The 20,429-nt window shown below is 37.8% G+C and overlaps 1 protein-coding gene and 1 long non-coding RNA gene across 10 annotated transcripts in view; both read left to right on the top strand.

The window, feature by feature from the left end:
• Positions 1–20,429, top strand: part of LOC139957612 (mutS protein homolog 5-like) — a 116,993-nt gene that overhangs the window by 92,173 nt on the left and 4,391 nt on the right. For all 9 annotated transcript variants that reach the window (XM_071955302.1, XM_071955297.1, XM_071955298.1 and 6 more), the window contains 2 exons: positions 2,745–2,894; positions 3,336–3,554. In XM_071955302.1, the coding sequence (XP_071811403.1) occupies positions 2,745–2,894; positions 3,336–3,554 (369 nt within the window). The remainder of the gene's footprint in view (positions 1–2,744; positions 2,895–3,335; positions 3,555–20,429) is intronic.
• LOC139957725 (uncharacterized) lies at positions 4,679–18,467 on the top strand. The gene is made up of 2 exons (XR_011789517.1): positions 4,679–10,337; positions 11,201–18,467. It is a non-coding gene; the product is annotated as an uncharacterized lncRNA (long non-coding RNA).

Below are 20,429 nucleotides of genomic sequence, written 5' to 3'. Positions count from 1 at the left end.
CCTTTGAGTGTTTTTACAGTAATGTGTGCTTTACCAAGTGTTACCACCTTAACCTTAACCTTTTAATGGCAAGAGTCTATACCTGAAACAGGTAGGCAGCAGTTAGTTGTATTGATTATACCATGTACATGGACTGGTTCCAATACCAATGGCAAGAGTCTATACCTGAAACAGGTAGGCAGCAGTTAGTTGTATTGATTATACCATGTAAATGGACTGGTTCCAATACCAATGGCAAGAGTCTATACCTGAAACAGGTAGGCAACAGTTAGTTGTATTGATTATACCATGTACATGGACTGGTTCCAATACCAATTGCAAGAGTCTATACCTGAAACAGGTAAGCAGCAGTTAGTTGTATTGATTATACCATGTACATGGACTGGTTCCCATACCAATGGCAAGAGTCTGACACCAGAAAGCCAACAGTTATTACGTCTTTACCACTTATGATATGAGAATGCCACTTTAATATTGTAACATTGCACAAACATTTTCAAGTTGTGACGTTAAATGATCTTTGATGAAGACATAAAATGACTTGGTTTTTGTCCACTAAATGGAACCTACATACAATGCATGAAGTTCTTTGCAGTTTTACTGTTGAAGTTATTGTGTTTACAATGTTTTCAAGCTTTGACCACAAATGACTTTTGACGTCTGCAGATACATACATCTTTTACCCAATAAAGTTCATCCAATTACTATGTATGAAAGTTATTGTGTTTACAATATATTCACACATTGACCTCTGGTGACCTCAGATGACATTGAGCTCCTCAAAAAAGTATTGGTTTCTCCTACTCACTAAGATTCGTCCACAGATTGAGTAGCTGCACTGTTTAACAAGCCAAGTTTTCAACACCTCACACACCCCACATCATGTGTATTTGTGACATAGACTTGTCTTCAGGGATGTAAGTCTTCCGGATTTTTACGGAAATCCGGTTTTTTTTTAAATTCCAATAAGTCTTCCGTATTTTTACGGAAATCCGTTTTTTTTTTAATTCCAATAAAGTTCCACAAAATTGTTCGAATATCAAAGACACAACGCGGCAAAAATGCCTGGCCCGTTTGCAGCAAGCTAACTTCAATTTTCACTCATCGATCACTCAAAATACTATTTCCAGTTTCGCATCATCGCATTGCACTGTACAACATTGTGCCATGTGAATATCGTTGCGTACGTGCGAACTTCAAATCGCTATAGCTCATTTCTGTCGTTGAAAAACCTTGCCTAATTCATGTTTTGATTGGACTGCTAATTAATATCTTCGTAACTGCTGGTGTTCGACATAAGTTTTGGAATTAACGCTTGTGATATTTGTGAGCGGCGGAAATCTACGGGATACGCATATGAAAGTCGATATTTGTGATCGCATTCGAATGTGAGACTGTTTTTTATTCCGTAGTTCGCTGCGACGTATTCGTAACTTTGAGCTAGCCTAACATAACGATAGTGTGTAAGTAGTAAGAACTAGGCCTGGGATGTGTTAGCGCTAATACTTCTAAGCTAGCCTAACATACAGTAACGATAGTGTGTAAGTAGTCAGAGCTAGGAGTAGGATGTGTTAGGACGGCATTCACCTGGGGTCTCCGAAAATTTTTCCGGTTTTTTTTTTTGGCTGCACTTACATCCCTGTGTCTTGTAACATGATACCTAAACAGGTAAATTGTGGATGACTTTCATACTTGGTATGCAGAAACACCTTTTTTATTACAAGAACTGCAAGAAATTGGTGGAGGTCAAGGGTCATTTGAGGTCAAAGTCTGAAAACTATGTAAACATGGTAACCCACAAAGTGAAGCTTGTATCAAGTTCATACTTGTGAGTACAGGAACCTTATTGAATTTTGTAGAGGTCATTTTTGGGGTCAGTAGAGGCCAGAGTCTGAAATTTTTGTACAGTACTCATTAAGTGAAGCTTAAATAAAACCCTAGTGAAATTGGAGATTTCAGAGGTCATTTAAGGTCAACATAAGTCAAAATTCTTAAAATGTTGTAAATAAACACAGTACATGGTGGATGAACATCAAAATTGGTATGTGGATCCACATTATTGATTCCAAAAACCCTGTTGTTTTATGTGTAGGTCAAAGGGCATTGAGGTCAACAGTAGCCAAAAAGTGTTTTAAACATAATAACTCCAAAATTAAAGCTTTGATGTGCCTTATACCTCATACATGGATTCAAGTTATTGAGTACAAGATTCCTGTTAATTCCCATGTTGATGAAAGGTTATTCAAGGTCAACAGATATTAGTTGACCTTGCAAACTTGTAAACACTATAACATTAAAAACAGAGCTTGAATGAGCTCATAGTGGTATGCATGGATTTACCTTATTCAGTATAAGAGTTTTTTCTTTCTTCATTCAAGGCCAACACAATAAAACTTCATGATTGATATGCAGTTACACACAATTGAATACAACACTACAATAGTATTTTGTAATCAAAGGTGATTTGAGGTTAGCAGAGGTCAAAGTCTGCAAACTTTGCAATCCGGATATCTCCAATAGTAAACTTGTATGCGTCATGCCACCTTATTAAATTTACAATGTGTGCAGTTATCATTAGGTATTTTCATGTTTGGCAATAAATCAGTAAGCCTCTGGTCCCACTCCTGTTGTTGCTTTGTCAGCTCGCTAGATAATTGTGCAATGAGAAAGGGGTAGAGTGGGAAATTTTGTTTTGTTTCTCAAATATGTAGAGCAGACCTTTTTACGTCCGATATCTTCTGCAGGTTGGACTCATTTCATTCATGGCACACATTGGCAGCTTTGTTCCTGCAGAATCAGCAACCATTGGTATGTTGGATGGAATATACACTAGAATACACACCCAGGAATCAATATCAGTGGGTTTATCGACTTTCATGATTGACTTAAACCAGGTAATAAAATGTTAAAGCAACAATATCTTCTTGCCAACTGTCAGTTAAATGTGTCCTGTAAATATAGAATACTGGAGTATTTAACAGTTACAGCTCCCTATGTGCTTTAGTCTTACTTCTTTATGCAGGATAGTGAAGGCTATTTCAATTGAATGCATGTCATCTGTTTCATCCATGATCTGATGCTACAACTGTGTTTTCTAAAGCCCTTAAAGGGATATTGAAGTACTACTAGGTCATGTATTTGCCCTTAAAGGGATATTGAAGTACTACTAGGTCATGTATTTATTCTATAGTATGACTACACCTCATGACAGTCTGTCTATTTCATTTATTGTTTGTTAGAGGGCTAGAGTTCTTAAAAGTACTACTAGGTCATTTATTTATTCTATTATATTGCTATGCCTTTTGACTATGTCTATTTTCATTTATTGTTTTTAGATGGCTACAGCTCTTAAGAGTGCTACTAGTTCATCTTTGGTCATCATTGATGAATTTGGTAAAGGCACTGATGTTGCAGATGGAACGTCCCTTTTAGTTGCCATATTGAAGCACTGGTTAGCTCTTGAAGATGACTGCCCTCATCTGGTTGTATCAACACACTTCCATAGCATTCTGAAACAAGGGCTTCTACCATCATCTACCCAGCTGAGATGTCAGGTAGGTAATGTTTGCAATGGTGATAGTGTTTGCAGGTCACTCCTTGGTTGGTAAGCTCATTTCATCACCAAGCTTAGCTTACATGAACCTCACACTTGGTTCGAAGATCGCCCTTAGGAAGTATTCAGATACTTCCATTATTGGTGGAGGTCAGTGGCGTAGCTACGGGGGGCCTGGGGGGCCGTGGCCCCCCATGAAACCGGCTGGCCCCCCACTGGGAATGTTGTAAAAAAAAATGTTGTAAAAAAAAATAAAAAAACACTCATCAGTGCGATTCACTAATATTTTTTGTTCAATAATTTGGGAAATAGAGTTACACAATTTTCTCGTCTGCATCTGGCAGAATAAGAATAATACAATATCTGTAGTAATCATGAGAATGGTCACACAGCATTGCATGGCAATGGTCGATGCGACGATTGCGACCATACACCACGAACCTTGTTGTGCTGCGCGATATCGATATCTGCTGAAAATATGTTCAGTGCCACCTAGCGCAACAATCTATCAAAAGATTGGCTCCGTTTGTACTGAGCCGAGGTATCAGGTATTCATATATTGCCTCGAGTCAAATGAATATATGTCATTGAATATTCCACAAAACAACTTTTTTATGGCCACGAAACTGTCGAAACATGATTTTCCACTACTGGTAGAGATATAAAATATTGGGAATCCTGAAATTCCTGCAAACATGCGGCTGTGCCTGTTCACTACTCACTACTGTATCGCCTTAAAATATGATGAGTGGAAATTGTTTCTCCAGGACCGTTTCGTATCGTGGGTATCGAGTGCGTCTGATATACGAACGTACGTAGTACGTACGTACGTCTATGATGATATGCACTGTACTGTACTGATCACGCGTACGATAAATTTTATTCATAAATTACAGTCAGAGTATGAGAAGATTTCGGAACTATTCAACATGCACGTACTGTTATCGGTCATCGATTGGCACAAAACCCAGATTCTGATGACAGCTGCCTCAAGAAACCCAATAAATGGCCTAATTAGCACCGAGCCACCAATGTGGACCATTACCGAAACATCGATGCGTGTTAGTCTTCCATCCCCTTCCTCTAATGCTATGTAAGTCCACATGCATAAGCGTACGAGGCGGGCGGGGGGGGGGGGCAGACTGCCCCCCAAATTTCCAGAGGACAAGAAATTCGGGCAAAAGTCCTGAAAAATTCGGGCAGCCTAAGAGGAGAAAAAAAATATATATAAATATGCAGTAGCTTGCCCGAATCTTTTTCATATTTTTGCCCGACAATTCCGTGGAGAGCATTCTCTGTTATTTGTTTTTTGACATTAATATAGGCCTAATGATTTTCTTTATTTAGCATCATGATGCCCGAATATTTCTGTGTAACACCACCGTAAGCGCAGCTCATCTGGGCTACCACGCTTTTTGCACTATCGCCCAAAATTATTAACAAGGAACGCCGCTCACAATGGTGGTGACATGCATGCATGGAGATTAGCAGTCTCTGAAGTGAAAAACCGCAGTAAACATTTTTTCTAACTAGTCAACTGTATACCTTGACATCCCTGACATGAGTGTATATAAGAAACGTGTTCTTTTTCATGGATGGTGGGGGGCGGGGTGGGGGAGTGCCTACAAGCCTAAAAGTACAGGTTTATCATATTCTTTGTTATTTGTTATACTTTTTTGTGAGACAAATTGCAGTCTCACCCGACACAGCGACATTTTCCCGTCTACTATGTATATTTTTCTGGAGGTAGCTGAGTACTGTGTTAAAATAATAAATACCATAACTAAATAGGAGCTTTAAAAATATACTGTCCTATTTTACCCCTTCAAAGTGATTCTACCATTTTTTCTTCTTCTAATTTATGGAAATTTTGGGGAAGTGTAAATTTCTAAACGTGAGATTATAAAATAAAGAATGTTTAGATGTAACTTGCAAGACCTCAGAAGTGCCATTTCCGGCAATCTGAGAGGCATATTTTGCCAAATAATTTCTTGTACGCTACACGCCAACCGATGGTGGCGCTCCGCTTAGATAGTGTCACGGGAACTTTCAGGCAGAAAAGTTTCTGCCCACCCCCCAAACCAAAATGGTCCCGTACGCCTATTGGATATCCTGCAAACCTACCGGTAGCCCACAGGGGTTTGAGTTGGGAGAAAGGTCTTGACATCTTGAAACGACAAATGATGCCAACTTCCCTCAAGTTAAAAGTCTGGCTGAGTTGGCAAGGCCAGTCAGCATGAAAGAGAAAAAACTTTTTTGGCATTTCTGTCACCAAAGTTGCACATCTTTTTGGTTGCTATTTTGCCTCACAGGTGCCATCTCCTGCCATCTGGGGGTTGCTGAAATCTCAAATTTTGTCTGTTCGCTCCGCGCCAACAAGGTGGCGCTCCGCTTAGATAGTAACCCCCGGCCCCCCACAAGAAAGAACAGCCACCCCATGGCCCCCCCCCACTCCAAAAATCCTAGCTACGCCACTGGTGGAGGTCAAAGATCATTTGAGGTGTCCAGTGCCCAAACCACTATAGGTTGCAAACAAGATTTCTCAGTATGAACTAAACCTTCTATTTGCTCAGTTTCTCATAATATTGTCCCTGTTATCGTCAGTGCTCTGTGAAATATTAGATTGTCTATGGGAAACTGGTTATTGCAGAGAGTTGTAAAAATTATTTGAACATTAAAGAAAGCCACCTAGCCTTCAGTCATTAATGACAAGGATTTAAGGTGGCAGAGTTGATCTATGAGCTCTGCTATGTAAAGAAAATTGTTAAATCCATAATATTGACTCAGTGTGTTGGTGTCCACAAGCAAGTGTTACAAATATCTCTGTGCTTGTGAAAATAAGCCACTTCACTATCAGAATTATCTTATCATTAGTTTATGTTTTTGTCCAACCTTTTTGTAATAACAAAAAAACAGAAAAAGACAAGATAACCCGGTAAATGTTGCAGAGTTTCCCATCAATAACTCAAAGCAGAGAAAACCTACAGCAGACACAACTAACATGGAGTGGTGTTACAATTGAATCACTTACAAAATTCACTTTGCCATAGTTAATTGAGGTTGTCATTGAGACGACGCTCAATGAAGCTAAACACGTACGAGGCTGAGCTTACCATTTTATCTCGCACACATGGTACGATAAATCACCTTCTTTGTTTTGTGTAGCTTAAAGCACATGTGGGGTCAATAGAGGTCAAAGCCTTAACACTTTGTAACTGTGATAACACTAAAAATAAAGCTAGATTGAACTTGATGTGTAGTTCACATGTGTGCACATATCTTGCTGCTAACAATACATAACTAAACTTTGATAATCTCACATGCAAATGTTAATGATTTCTTCCCACGCTTTATGTATTAAAAGCACACTCTCAGCTAGGAAATTTTTAGAGGGCGGGCCAATTTCATATGTTTCGATGGTTCACCGTTAATCACGTGACTCGGTATTTGTAATATACTGCCAGTGTACAGTGTACCCTGTATGTAAATATACGTAATATATAGCACAGTTTCATGCAGTGGTAGCATAACACACGTAACGTGTATATTGCGGCCGCGTCGCCGCGCTGTTGAGGTGGAAGGCACAGGTTGCTTTAGTGTGAAACCCGATGCCAAAAGCAGTGAGCGACAAAACGGACATGAAATGAAAAGTGTACTTGAGCTGGTGCTACGTACGTGGACTGGGTCTCCAAAAACGATCTACTTGAACAGAGATCGGGGATCGACAAAATGACAAATAGTACCTTCGCGGAGCATTTACTGGCATGGCAGATCATTCATACGAGAAGGTAGGCAGCAAATTATGCTAACGACTAACGTTATATATTTACTGTTTAGGCTACTGTATACTGTTTTCCGGCCGAAGTGTTTGGTCTACCGTAGGCTTCCTTGTTATATTGTTCAATAGATCATGCTAGCTAGGCCTACTACGAGTACTACAAAACTAAGGCAACTAATACACCGAGAGACATAGGTTAGTACAGTAGTAGTATAGTCAGTTTTGCGAAGTTTGGAACACTGCGAAGTTCGGACACCCCAAAGAAATACGCGATTTCACGATGAGACAACCTATAGCAAGAGCCAATTGCACGAAAAACTACGAAGCTACAGTTATTTTCTCTCCAAAATGACCCAACCATATCAAGTATAATTTAAGGTGATTTATACCATGAGATATAGTTTTGGGGTGTTTTGAGGCTTAGGTGTCCGAACTCCGCAGTGTCCATGCTACTGCAGTGCAGGCTGCTGTACAAACTGTAGCCTAGCCTAGGCCGAACATTTCATGAAGTGTTATTTATGCTTTTCTACTTATATTCGCCTACTAAGCATGATCAGTATGGAAGTGTGCGGTATCATGTGTTTGGTTTATGATTCGATAGCTTTGCAAATATGAATAGGACTTACAGTAGCCTACTGTACATTAGTGTAATATCATCATTGCTAGGGAGATCTCCCCACAAGAAAATTAAACTCGAAAGAAATGCAACTTCTCATGAGCGGAGCAATAGCAAAAGTAGGACTACTGTAGCCTAGCTCCAGGCCCAGATTTATAAAATTATGCACCATGGAGGGCCTACCTCAATTTGGTGGTTATTCCTGTCAAGAGCATTTTTGATATGGGCATATTTATTTTGTAACTGTAAGTCTAGTATGCAATGAGATACGTGAGGGACGGGCCTATATATGCAATAAAGTAACTGTTTTCATTTCCTACTCTACTTTACCAGCACAATTATAGAGTTCCTAGCAACAAATAAATTAGTCTGACAACTTGAAAATTTACTGCATAATTGCATGCATGGTCATTCTCAGTTATAGACTACTAATTTGTGTAGCCATTTCAGTTTTGTCTTTTTTTGGTCTGAGAATGGGTTCTTAAGTGGTGAAATAACCTCGAATCTGCTGAGCAACTCCAAGATGAATTAAGTTACTAAGGCATTGGGTTCTTTTACTTTTTTAAGTCTAATATGCATAGGCTAGGGTATTTAATTTGCTTCACTTGTTTGTCAATCCGCATAGCCACTTTAGCTGTGGATGATTCTCCACTTGCAAAGAAAAAATGAGCGCATTAATTTAAACTCTTTCTATCCCAAATTAGAGTATGCCTATAATACTCCCAACTTGATATATAGTAACTTAAAAAAACGGTAGCAACTTTTCCTGGTAACTGTAGTGTAAAGTGATAACTGATATAACTAAGTTTTCCAAATTAATTCAAAACTCAAAAACCTCAGTAAGAAGCTACACTAGCTCTACAGGGTCCTTTGTTGAATTAGTGAAGGATAGTAGATATTGTTCACATATTTATGCATTCATAACATGATAGTTTGCTATCATCGTTGTTTAATCATAAAATCAAGGACAATATAAACAAATCAATGTCACCAATAATTGTGAATGCCACCATTTTATGTTCGACAAAATTTATCACATTTAATTTAAAGGATATATACACCATGCATGGCACATTGACGGACACTGACGCACATATTGTAGTTGTAATAACGCACCAAATATGCGCTTCATCGGACATGACGCACCATTCCGGGGGGTCTTTGAGTCCGTCTTACAATAATTGATAATTTCATCATTCATAAATTAAAGACATTTGCCAAAATATAACAACATCATAGGCTTCATAGCTCTAAACATAATCTGATCATGCAGTTCTAAAAATTATACAAAATGAAAATGATACTACTGATTTGTGAGAGAACTAGAATGGTCGCCCATTATATACCATATCATGTTTCTATAGTATCTTTTATACACTTCATTGTTTAGGGCACACCTGTAGAATATTCCGCAATTTTTAGTCTTGGAAATAAGCAAAGCCTAGCTATATTTTTGAAAGCAATTATGCATCCCTGAACATGATGAAATTTGGTGACATATTAGTGTATGAGCAAGCCTACTGACTGTGACATTGCCATTGTAACATCAAACGTTATGACATTTAGTGTATGTAAGGTATTAGTAGATGAGTTATAATACTGCGGGTGTATACTACTAACATAGAAATAAGAAATATAATAGAAATTGTTGCACATCACTAGTTTAGGTTTGCACTAGATTAGTAAATGAACCATTCTTGGATACTTGCAGAGTTGACACTGTAAATCATAAAGCAGATGTGATGAATTTATGCTGCCAAAAGCAAAGTTCTGTATTAACTAGTAGTGTAATTACTGTTCTGTGTTTGCAAAATTGATTTGAATTATTGACTATTTAGTGAAGGGCAAAATGTGGTATTCTGTAATTTATGTTGGAAGTTATATAATTCACTATGTCAGGGATTTGCCCACACTGGGCAGCTGCGCCCAGCAGTTCTGAATGGCGCCCCGCACAAACAGTATTTAACCTTTCTCGCCCAGCACTTTTTGATGATAATATATGGCACAGAATACTGTAGGAATATAGCACCACACAAGCATACTTCATGTGCAAAATTTGTCCATTTGGGGGGGGGGGGGGGTTATCCCACCCATGAAATCCCTCTCCCAGGGTGTGGATCACACTACCGCCCAATCTGCCTGGCACTCAAATATTCATGAGCACTTCCCTGCTATGTGTACAGTATGCATTCTGATATATTATTAACTTTGCACATCCCGGTATTATTTGTCTTTTTCAGTTGAAGGTGTGTGCCCAATTAAGAAACTCAAGAGGTTGGTATCCAAACTGATCAACCAGAAAAGATAACACCAGTTCCTCAACGAAAGGCTATGCCCAACCGAGGCTGATGCAGCAATGCACTCCAGCAGCTATACCCCAGTGGAGACTGGTAATTTTTTGATGTACATACTGTAACCATTCCATGCTGTAAATAAGTCTACATTTTAACTAGGTCTGCAGTCTACTACTGTAGGACTGTATATGACTAACCAGATTTAGGACATTGGACACATTTATTCATTTATTGTATTATGTTATATTAATGACATAGACATGTAGTGCTAAGTATAGTGCTAAAACAGCCACTGGAGGTCTGTAAATGTGAGGGACCCAAAAATGTTCAAACCCCACAAGTTAATGATAACAGTACCTGTAGTATTTTTCCTTATCTCTGAAAAATAAAGACATTTACCAATCTTGTAGAATGTGTTACCTACCTGTCTGAAGCAGTTTGTGTTCAAACATTGCACGTTTATTCTTTTCTCTTTATGTTTTCTTTTTATGTTTCATGATGATGTGGCATCATTCGTACATACAGTACAGTACTTGCACTGCTTAAAGATAGTTACTCTTAACTGCCTATACTGTAGTTGTCATCTGATCAGGTTGTCATGTGCATATAGTTTCATATCAGCAAAAACATTGACATTTTTGTCAAATTTTGAGTGTGAGGTATATTTCTAGTTTAACATGTTAGGGGCATCATTAAGGGGTCTACTTTCACCCAGATTTGAACAATAAATTTTAGTTATTACAATGAGTGCAAGTTACAATCTCAGTGAATAAACAAACATAACATTTATGCTGGCTCCAACCCAGTTACCTTGGCTATGAGCCTGAATGTCTCTTTTGCAATTAAAATCAAATAATCATATCTTGGAAAATCATTTGAACAGGTATATCTTTGTGACACTTCTGTCCTCACATAATGCCATAAATATGTCTTTTTTCCATTTTCATTTCACATTACAGATGTACAGAACATCCTTTAGAGGAACAGTACAGCACAGCATAGCGTTATGGCATGATGGATGTTTTGCAAGCAGATATAAGGGTTGGAACTGGAAGTATTTGTGTTGGATTGTTTCATTAATAAATGTGTGCTTCTCTACTTTACGTAAGATGATTGTCATATTTCTTGTTCTCCAGTGGAAGCTATGGATTTGCATAGTGAACGTTGTTAACATGGATACGGACAATTTGGAATTAGCTGATGTCAAAGCAGTTTCTCAGCTTATTTAAATACCATACATCAAGGACACAAGAGTGGACAATGGGAGTAACAAGTATCCAGAATGTAGATATCACAAGGCTTCAAGACAATTGAACAAACTGTACCATAATAGACAACAACAAACATGGTGTCTCAGTAAAATGAAGTTACTAAGCTAGTGCAATGTATCATAAGAATTTATCTTCTCCATGGTGTCAAACATTGATTGTTGCATTCAGTGCGTTATGTATCCTTCTCCTTTCTGTAGTATTTAGCATTGATTTGAATGTTCATTCATAGTGTAAGTAAACTACATAATTGATGTCATCAAAGTTACAACTGTGTCATATTAAATAAGTAAATGATTGAATATTGGTTTCACTACATACTTGATTGTACACTATTTGGCTTTCCATGATAGCAATATCTGATCTTTTTAATTACTGTAGTTTGTTCAGTCATACCAGTAGTTCTAATGTGACATTGATCTTGGGTTATTTATTGTTGGTAACGAATAACTTGTCTTTATTTTGTATTGTGTGAGATCAATTTAACATAACATATATTGTGATGTCATAGAGTGTTGAAGAGGTACTCTAACTTGCAGCTAGTAGTGATAAAACAGTTCATTCAGTGCTCTCATGATAACCCCAGTCGGGCCCAGTGGCAGATGGAGATAGTGGCAGATGGAGATGTTTGAAATGCAGGGGACATTATAGGGTCTTTTGAAGTTTTGGCAAAGTTTCTTTTGCATGTAAAGCTGCAATCATGGAGAAGTTCCACAATGGAGGCATGGTGTCTCCTAGCCCTATTTGGGCATATGTTCTTGCATTCCGTATTTGGAACACTGCCCTACTATTGTTTGTATTGCTTATTCTAAAGTTAGGTAAGTCAGTATTGTAACATGTTTTTATTTTTAACACATTGATTGCATCTGTACAGTTCTATACATTGAGTTCAACTACAATAACCATGAGCAGGGAAAACTTACCACTATCTCACTTGCATTCCTTAATGTTCAAGTGACCATATTCATACTTTAACCAAAGCATTTCTTCCATATTAGATAGTGTTTATCCAGAGTAGGTTACAGGATATTTTCAAGGTGGGCTATGTAGTATTGTCCCCAATTTAGCATGCTATAATTGCTAAAATATTTAATATGTTCCTAGAGGTCTTTACATTCCAAATTGTTCTAAGGCATTCTAATTGAAAGCATAAGATGCCTGAATGCCCCAGTGAGGTAAACTGGTGGAGGTAAATTGGTGGAGGAAGGTGGTAATAAAATTAGTTTCAAAACTTTGACCAAAGGTAACCATATTTGAATATCTGGTTTATTTGGGGCCAATACAGCATACTCTGGTTGAGAGTTGGCGTGGAAGCCACCATATGTTTGTAGTAATGCAGTAAAATGTAGTAAAGGCAGCTGGAGGAGTCCAGTTTACCCCTGTGCCGAAGGTCATTCATCTTTTGGGTTTTTTTGGAGAACACTTTAACCTTCCCAACCACAGAGCTCCCAACTGACCCACAATTCGTGGGTTGGACCCGCATTCTAACACCCAAAGCCCCTGACCCACGCAAGCATCCCAAAAACCTGCATTGTAATTGACAAGTATACATAAAATTGCATCAAATTTGGACTTAGCCACCATCATTTCTTTAGCATTTAGCATAATAGAGTATAAAACCTCCTTTACATCATCATTTGAACCTCAAATTAGGCTATATTTCATTTCATTGGGGCGAGCAGCGAACATTTTCATGCCACGGGCAAGAATGAATTATCACCTACTATTCAATTTATTGATGTTACACACAACAAAATGCATATTTCTCAGAAAATTTTGGGTGACAAAAGCCTTTATAGGTGCCACCATTTTACATGTAGGCATCACCAGGATTAAAAAAAAAAAATCAAAAGGGGAGGGAGACACCCCCCCATATACCCCTCCCCCAGGACGGCAATTCGTGGCATGGACCAGCATTTGCCTTCTCAGTTGGGAGCTATGCAACCATACCATTAACGACATGTCTCTATAGGCCCAGGGGATTGAATCCTTAGGTAGCCGTCCTGAGCTAGTGCGAATCAGCAGTAGGAGGTTGTGGATGCTACGCCTTCGCACCATTCAACCTCATGGGTTCAACATTCAGGAAGGACATGACTAACTTTTCTTCATTCCTTCTCCCCTTGCCCCCCTCCCCCATTACTCCTTTTCTCATAGCTTTTTCCACCCCTTTTTTTCTCCACACTTTTTTTTCTCCACACTTTTCTGTCTTTGTCCTCCAGTTTATTCCTACCCCTTCCCTTAATCCTCTCTTTGTCCCTCCACTGTTTATCTCCTACCTCTCCTCTTCCCCTGTTGGTTTTTATCTTTCATTCTTCTCTCCATCCCTTGTCTACTAATCCCCTTACATCTATCTCTTTGTGTTCACCATGCTCATAATGGCTTAGTTGAAGGACGGACTTAACGACACATTATAAGACTCGCAAATTTTCGCTAATTTTCATCAGCTCACAATCAAGAGGAAGGTAAATCATGTGAATCCTCCCTTATATAGAGCCTTTGGAAGACCTAACTGAAAATCCGATCATTTTCTGGCTATTTTGAGCTGCAGAACTGCATCAGAAAATTTGCTCAACGAATGGTGAAGTGAAAAAGTTATCCTAACATAGCCTAAGCTTACGGTGTTTTGCTACTACTGTACCTCGGCCCAAAGCTCCAAACTATAGAATCCTACAGGCCGTCAATCGAAGCCGTTGGACTTATTATCATCGCTCAGAGTCCTGTGGGACAGTTATCGACATAAATCGGTCCGGTGATTCCTAACAATGTCTACACGCTCCAACACGAAAGAAAAGGAAATCTCAGAGATTGTCACTCAAGTGGTTACAAAAGTAATCGCAAGCCAAGATTTCGAGCTAAAGCTGCAAGCTTGTATTGATTGAGCTCTGGATAAAAAACTGGATAAGTTTTTGAAGCAGATCGAGATAAATTCTGGCAAAATACATGACATCGAAGTGGAAGCCGAGAAAACTTCTTCAGAACTGAAAGCCATGCAGGACGAGATCTCGGAATTGACAGACAAACTCAACAACTCAACCAACCAATTGAACCAGCTGGAACAGTACTCCCGAAGAAACTGCATTCGTGTGTTTGGTGTGGAGGAGAAGCCGAACGAAAATTCTGACGTCATCATGATGGACCTCGCATCACAGCATCTGGGACTCAACCTGAATCCAACAGACATTGATAGGTCGCATCGGATCGGTAAGAAAGAGCCGGGTAAACCCAGGGCAATAATCGTCAAATTCCAGAACTACAAAACCAGAGAACTATGCATAAAGAACAGGCGGAAATTGAAGGGCACCCGCCTTGTAATACAGGAGGACCTAACGAAGGCGAACCAAGAGCTACTACAGGCGACGAAAAACACCACCCTGGTCAAAGCAGCCTGGTCACACGATGGCAAAGTCATCGCACTGGTAAGCAAGAACAACACCGAGTTTACGAAACGAATCTGGGGGCTGAATGACTTGAAGCGTCTCTAGCTCTTTGGCACTAGAAAATGACACTGTAAATCAATAATTAATCCAAAGGATGTATACATTTACATATTTTTGTACTTTTTGTCTTCCTTTTTTATCACTCTGATCGAAAACAGGTGATGTTAGTTTGTGAAAATTGTAATCTTATCATAAGTGAAACGTATAATAAGGTTAAATGTGAAAATTGTGGTACTTTTCGTCATACGTGGTGTATCAGTAATAGGTGTAATTCTTGGATTTGTGATTCTTGTGACTCTGGTTTGCCCTTTCAAAATCTTTCAAATCACAATGATTTTTTGGAGGCACTACATGGACCAAGTCCGCAGTTCATGAATAATGATTTTTATGACTCACACAACCTAAACTCACAAGTTCCTGTTAGTCTTTGTCGCTACTTTGACATTGGTTCCTTCAATCAACTCACTGGTAAACCTCATGTATTCTCTCTGTTTCATGTAAACAGTCGTAGCCTAAACAAAAACTTCAACTCAATAATTGACTTTCTTTCCCTTCTTAATCATGAGTTCTCAATAATTGGCTTCAGTGAGACGTGGTTAAGTGACCAAATATCACCTTTGTTACAAATAGATCAATATACTTTTATAGAAAGTCACAGGGATAGCATGAGAGGTGGTGGTGTTGGTCTTTTTATATCAAATAATTATACGTTTGTAAAAAGGACTGACATATCTTTTTTCAATAGAAAGCATTTTCATAGAAATAGCAATGAATAAGAATAATATAATCGTTGGAGTAGTCTATAGACCTCCACAGGGTTTGACATCTACATTCAATGAATATATAAATATTATACTCAATTTAATATCTAGTGAGAACAAACATGGTTATATCATGGGGGATTTTAATATTGATTTACTAAAAAATGGAACTTCTGACTTCATAAACACTGTGTTTTCAAACAATTTTTTCCCTACAATTTCCAAGCCTACTCGAGTAAGTGGAACCGTGGCCTCACTTATTGACAATATATTCACCAACAATATTACTGATATCACGCCTGGCATACTACTAACGAATATAAGTGACCACTTCCCCGTTTTCATTCAAACTTCAGTAGAACAGAGTAAATCTGATTCTGTCTACTACGCTAGGAACTATTCCGACAAGAATACTACGTATTTTAATAATTTAATACATAATACCGACTGGAATTTCATATGTTCTATTGAGGACGTGAACGTAGCTTATTACAATTTCATTACAGTTTTTCAAAATATTTATGATGAATGCTTTCCATATATTTATATCAGTAACTCAAAGCGTCGTAAAAAGCGTCATCCTTGGATAACGACTGGTATTTTACAATCAATCAAACGTAAAAATAAACTCTATCGCAAGATGTTGAAAAACCCCAATATGGACAATTCCGACAAGTTTCGTACTTAATAAATTGACCCACATTATTCGTATTTCGAAAACTCGGTATTATTCTGATAAGTTCAATAGTTGCAGTGGCAATTCTAAACGTACTTGGGCAATAATCAATGATGTATTACATAATAGAAAAAGTAAGTCGTCTATTCCCGACACGATGAAAGTCAGCAACGGTAAAACCAATGATCCTAAGCAGATTACAAACGCATTCAATGATTTCTTTATAAATGTTGGGCCCAACTTAGCGTCAGATATTCATAGTGACACTAATCCAAATCATTACCTAAGAAATTCAAATCCTTCAACCCTTTATATGTCTCCTGCAAATGAGAGTGAAGTATTTAAAGTTGCACTTGCTTGTTTGAAACCAGATAAATCTGCCGGCTTCGATGGCATAAAGCCTTCAATACTAAGAAAGGTGTTACATAACGTTGTTCACCCTCTTACTCACATTATAAATTTATCCTTAGCAACTGGTACTGTCCCAGATCATATAAAAATTGCGAAAGTTATCCCTGTTTATAAAGAAGGGGATCATGATGTTATAGGTAATTATCGCCCAGTTTCTGTACTAACAGGCTTCTCTAAAATCTTTGAAAGAATAGTTCATAATCGTATTTATAATTTTATCAGTAAACATGATATTATGTTCAAAAGTCAATATGGGTATCGGCCAGGACACTCAACCGAACTTGCTTTGACTGAGGCCTTGGAGGTATTGTATGATGCCATAGATAATAAAATGACTTCCGTCGGTGTATTCTTGGACTTGTCCAAAGCGTTTGATACAATTGATCACCGTATTTTGTTTATGAAATTGTCACATTATGGCATAAGAGGCACAGGACTAGACTGGATTAGAAGCTATTTATCAAACAGCAAACAATTTACAAATTGTCTTCATACGGATTCTGATTGCATGAATGTTGTTTGTGGGGTTCCACAAGGATCTATATTGGGGCCCTTGCTTTTTATAATATATGTAAATGATATTTGTCATGTGTCAGATAATTGTACTATCATATCATTCGCTGATGATCCAAATATTTTTTTCTCTGGCTTGGATCCTGTGGAAATGAGGGCTAGAGTTTGTCATGTGCTTGATGAATTTCATGCTTGGTATTCAGCTAACAAACTTTCTTTAAATGTAGGTAAGACAAAATATGTTGTTTTCAATGAAGGTAGGAATAGGAATATTCTGTCTGACATACAGATGCATGGTAGTAGTCTAAAAAAAGTGTGTTTTACCACTTTTCTAGGGGTAACTATTGATTCTGGTCTGACATGGCGTGATCACATAAATACAATATCAACAAATATTTCTCGTGGCGTTGGGATTCTTTCCAAATTGAAGCACTACTTACCAAAACATATTCTTCGTTCTTTATATTTTACTTTAATTTATCCTCACCTTACTTATTGCATTACAGTTTGGTCTGGCACGGCTGCTTATAACATTAAGAAACTTTTTGTACTTCAAAAAAGGGCTATTCGACATATATCTTCTGCCGACTATAACGATCATACTAGTAAATTATTTGCCTCACTTAAGCTACTGAAATTACCGGACCTTGTGAAAGTTCATCTTGCTACATTCGCTTATCGCTCTATTAATGGGTATAATCCGCCCACATGTAAAAATTTATTCACTGTTAATAGGGAAATCCATGATTATAATACAAGACAGGCTGGTCACATACATAGACTTTTTCCCCATAGTAACCTGGGTAAACAGAGTATACGTTATCGGGCAAACACTTGCTGGAATTATCTACTTAATCATCATGATCATATACAAAATGATTCTCAGTCACCACGTTCCTTTAAAAGTCAATTAAGCGAGGTTTACATAAGTGATTATTGATCCATAATACTTTTTAGAAATCTTTGTTTGTTTATATCGTTAACTCTGATAACTTAATTATTTTCCTTCTTTAGGGAGTGGCTCTACTCGATAAGCCTTTCAGGTTTTTAGATCACTTCCTTTCTCTTTATACTCAATTTCATATCTGTAAACGTTTGTATGACATACAATGTACCGTATATTGAGAAAAAACAAATAAATGAAATGAAATGAAATGAAATCATTAACCTGTCTGTATTATGTGCGTGTTTTTTCTACACAGGCTCTCTAGTGGATAAGCTGTTTGCTCACAGTTTTATTTTATTTTGAACTCAAGTATTGAAGAACGTTAGGCCAGAAGCAAGTCGTTTCGTCAAATAACAGTACATTAGCAGCACACATTCAGTCACATGTTTATAGAGAATTACACGACGAAACTATTCGCATTTTATATCTTCAGCAATTTCTCCAACAAAAATCGGCAGCACGAGATCATACATATGACTCTTTCCATAACAACTATCTGCTCCTACGAGCTGGTATAGCGTTTTCCCAGCAGTACAATATGCACTGTTCCATATAGCAAATCGAAAAATTGCGTTAACTCGAATAGCACACAGTACAATTACACAATGTGCCTATAGGTTACGCAACACTGAGAGGCAGATTAGAATCTCTGAAACCTGATCCCTTCGCGGTAACAGTACCCATTTGCATATGCTGTTTATAGCTAAGGATGAGAATGCCATATTAAAGAAATGAATATGTTGCCGCTGTGAGAAGAGGGCAGCATTGTTTTTATTTTTTAATCTGGGAATACGTTGAGACAAGATTTTTGATTTTAGCAATTTCCTAGCTGAGAGTGTGCCTTTAAATTTAGTATATAAAGTGTGGCAAGAAATCGCTAACTTAGCCAATTTGGTTTCTGAGCCAAAGAGATGTGCAGTGCTGTATGGTATTTTAGTTTATACCTTATTTACTCATTTAGACTCCCTCTTGACAAGAAGTGTCATAGCACTCTCTCAAAGTTAGTTCATATGTATGGGACTTTCATCAATAGTAGACAGTTCGTTTCTTTTTATTTTGATATTGCAGTTGGTAGTAGTGCCCATTTGGTATTGTTTAGAATGCTGGTGTCAATGTTTCTTATATGGCAAATATTCTACTGGGTGGGTAACTTTGGTAGTTAAACTATGAGAAAGATGTTTAGCTTCTCAAGGCTGCATGGGTGGTATATGTTGCACATGTCATTTGGGACCCTCAGCTGTTGCTCTACTAGTGTGTGTATCATGATTCATAAGGTCTTCATATTACTCACAAATGAATGCTCATATGCTCTACTAGTGTGTGTATCATGATTCATAAGGTCTTCATATTACTCACAAATGAATGCTCATATGCTCTACTAGTGTGTGTATCATGATCCATAAGGTCTTCATATTACTCACAAATGAATGCTCATATGCTCTACTAGTGTGTGTATCATGATCCATAAGGTCTTCATATTACTCACAAATGAATGCTCATATGCTCTACTAGTGTGTGTATCATGATCCATAAGGTCTTCATATTACTCACAAATGAATGCTCATATGCTCTACTAGTGTGTGTATCATGATTCATAAGGTCTTCATATTACTCACAAATGAATGCTCATATGCTCTACTAGTGTGTATCATGATCCATAAGGTCTTCATATTACTCACAAATGAATGCTCATATGCTCTACTAGTGTGTGTATCATGATTCATAAGGTCTTCATATTGCTCACAAATGAATGCTCATATGCTCTACTAGTGTGTGTATCATGATCCATAAGGTCTTCATATTACTCACAAATGAATGCTCATATGCTCTACTAGTGTGTGTATCATGATCCATAAGGTCTTCATATTACTCACAAATGAATGCTCATATGCTCTACTAGTGTGTGTATCATGATCCATAAGGTCTTCATATTACTCACAAATGAATGCTCATATGCTCTACTAGTGTGTATCATGATCCATAAGGTCTTCATATTACTCACAAATGAATGCTCATATGCTCTACTAGTGTGTGTATCATGATCCATAAGGTCTTCATATTACTCGCAAATGAATGCTCATATGCTCTACTAGTGTGTGTATCATGATCCATAAGGTCTTCATATTACTCGCAAATGAATGCTCATATGCTCTACTAGTGTGTATCATGATCCATA

The sequence above is a fragment of the Apostichopus japonicus genome, chromosome 2, assembly GCF_037975245.1.
Source record: "Apostichopus japonicus isolate 1M-3 chromosome 2, ASM3797524v1, whole genome shotgun sequence".
NCBI lineage: Eukaryota > Metazoa > Echinodermata > Holothuroidea > Aspidochirotida > Stichopodidae > Apostichopus > Apostichopus japonicus.
This window is presented reverse-complemented; position numbering and strand designations above follow the sequence as displayed.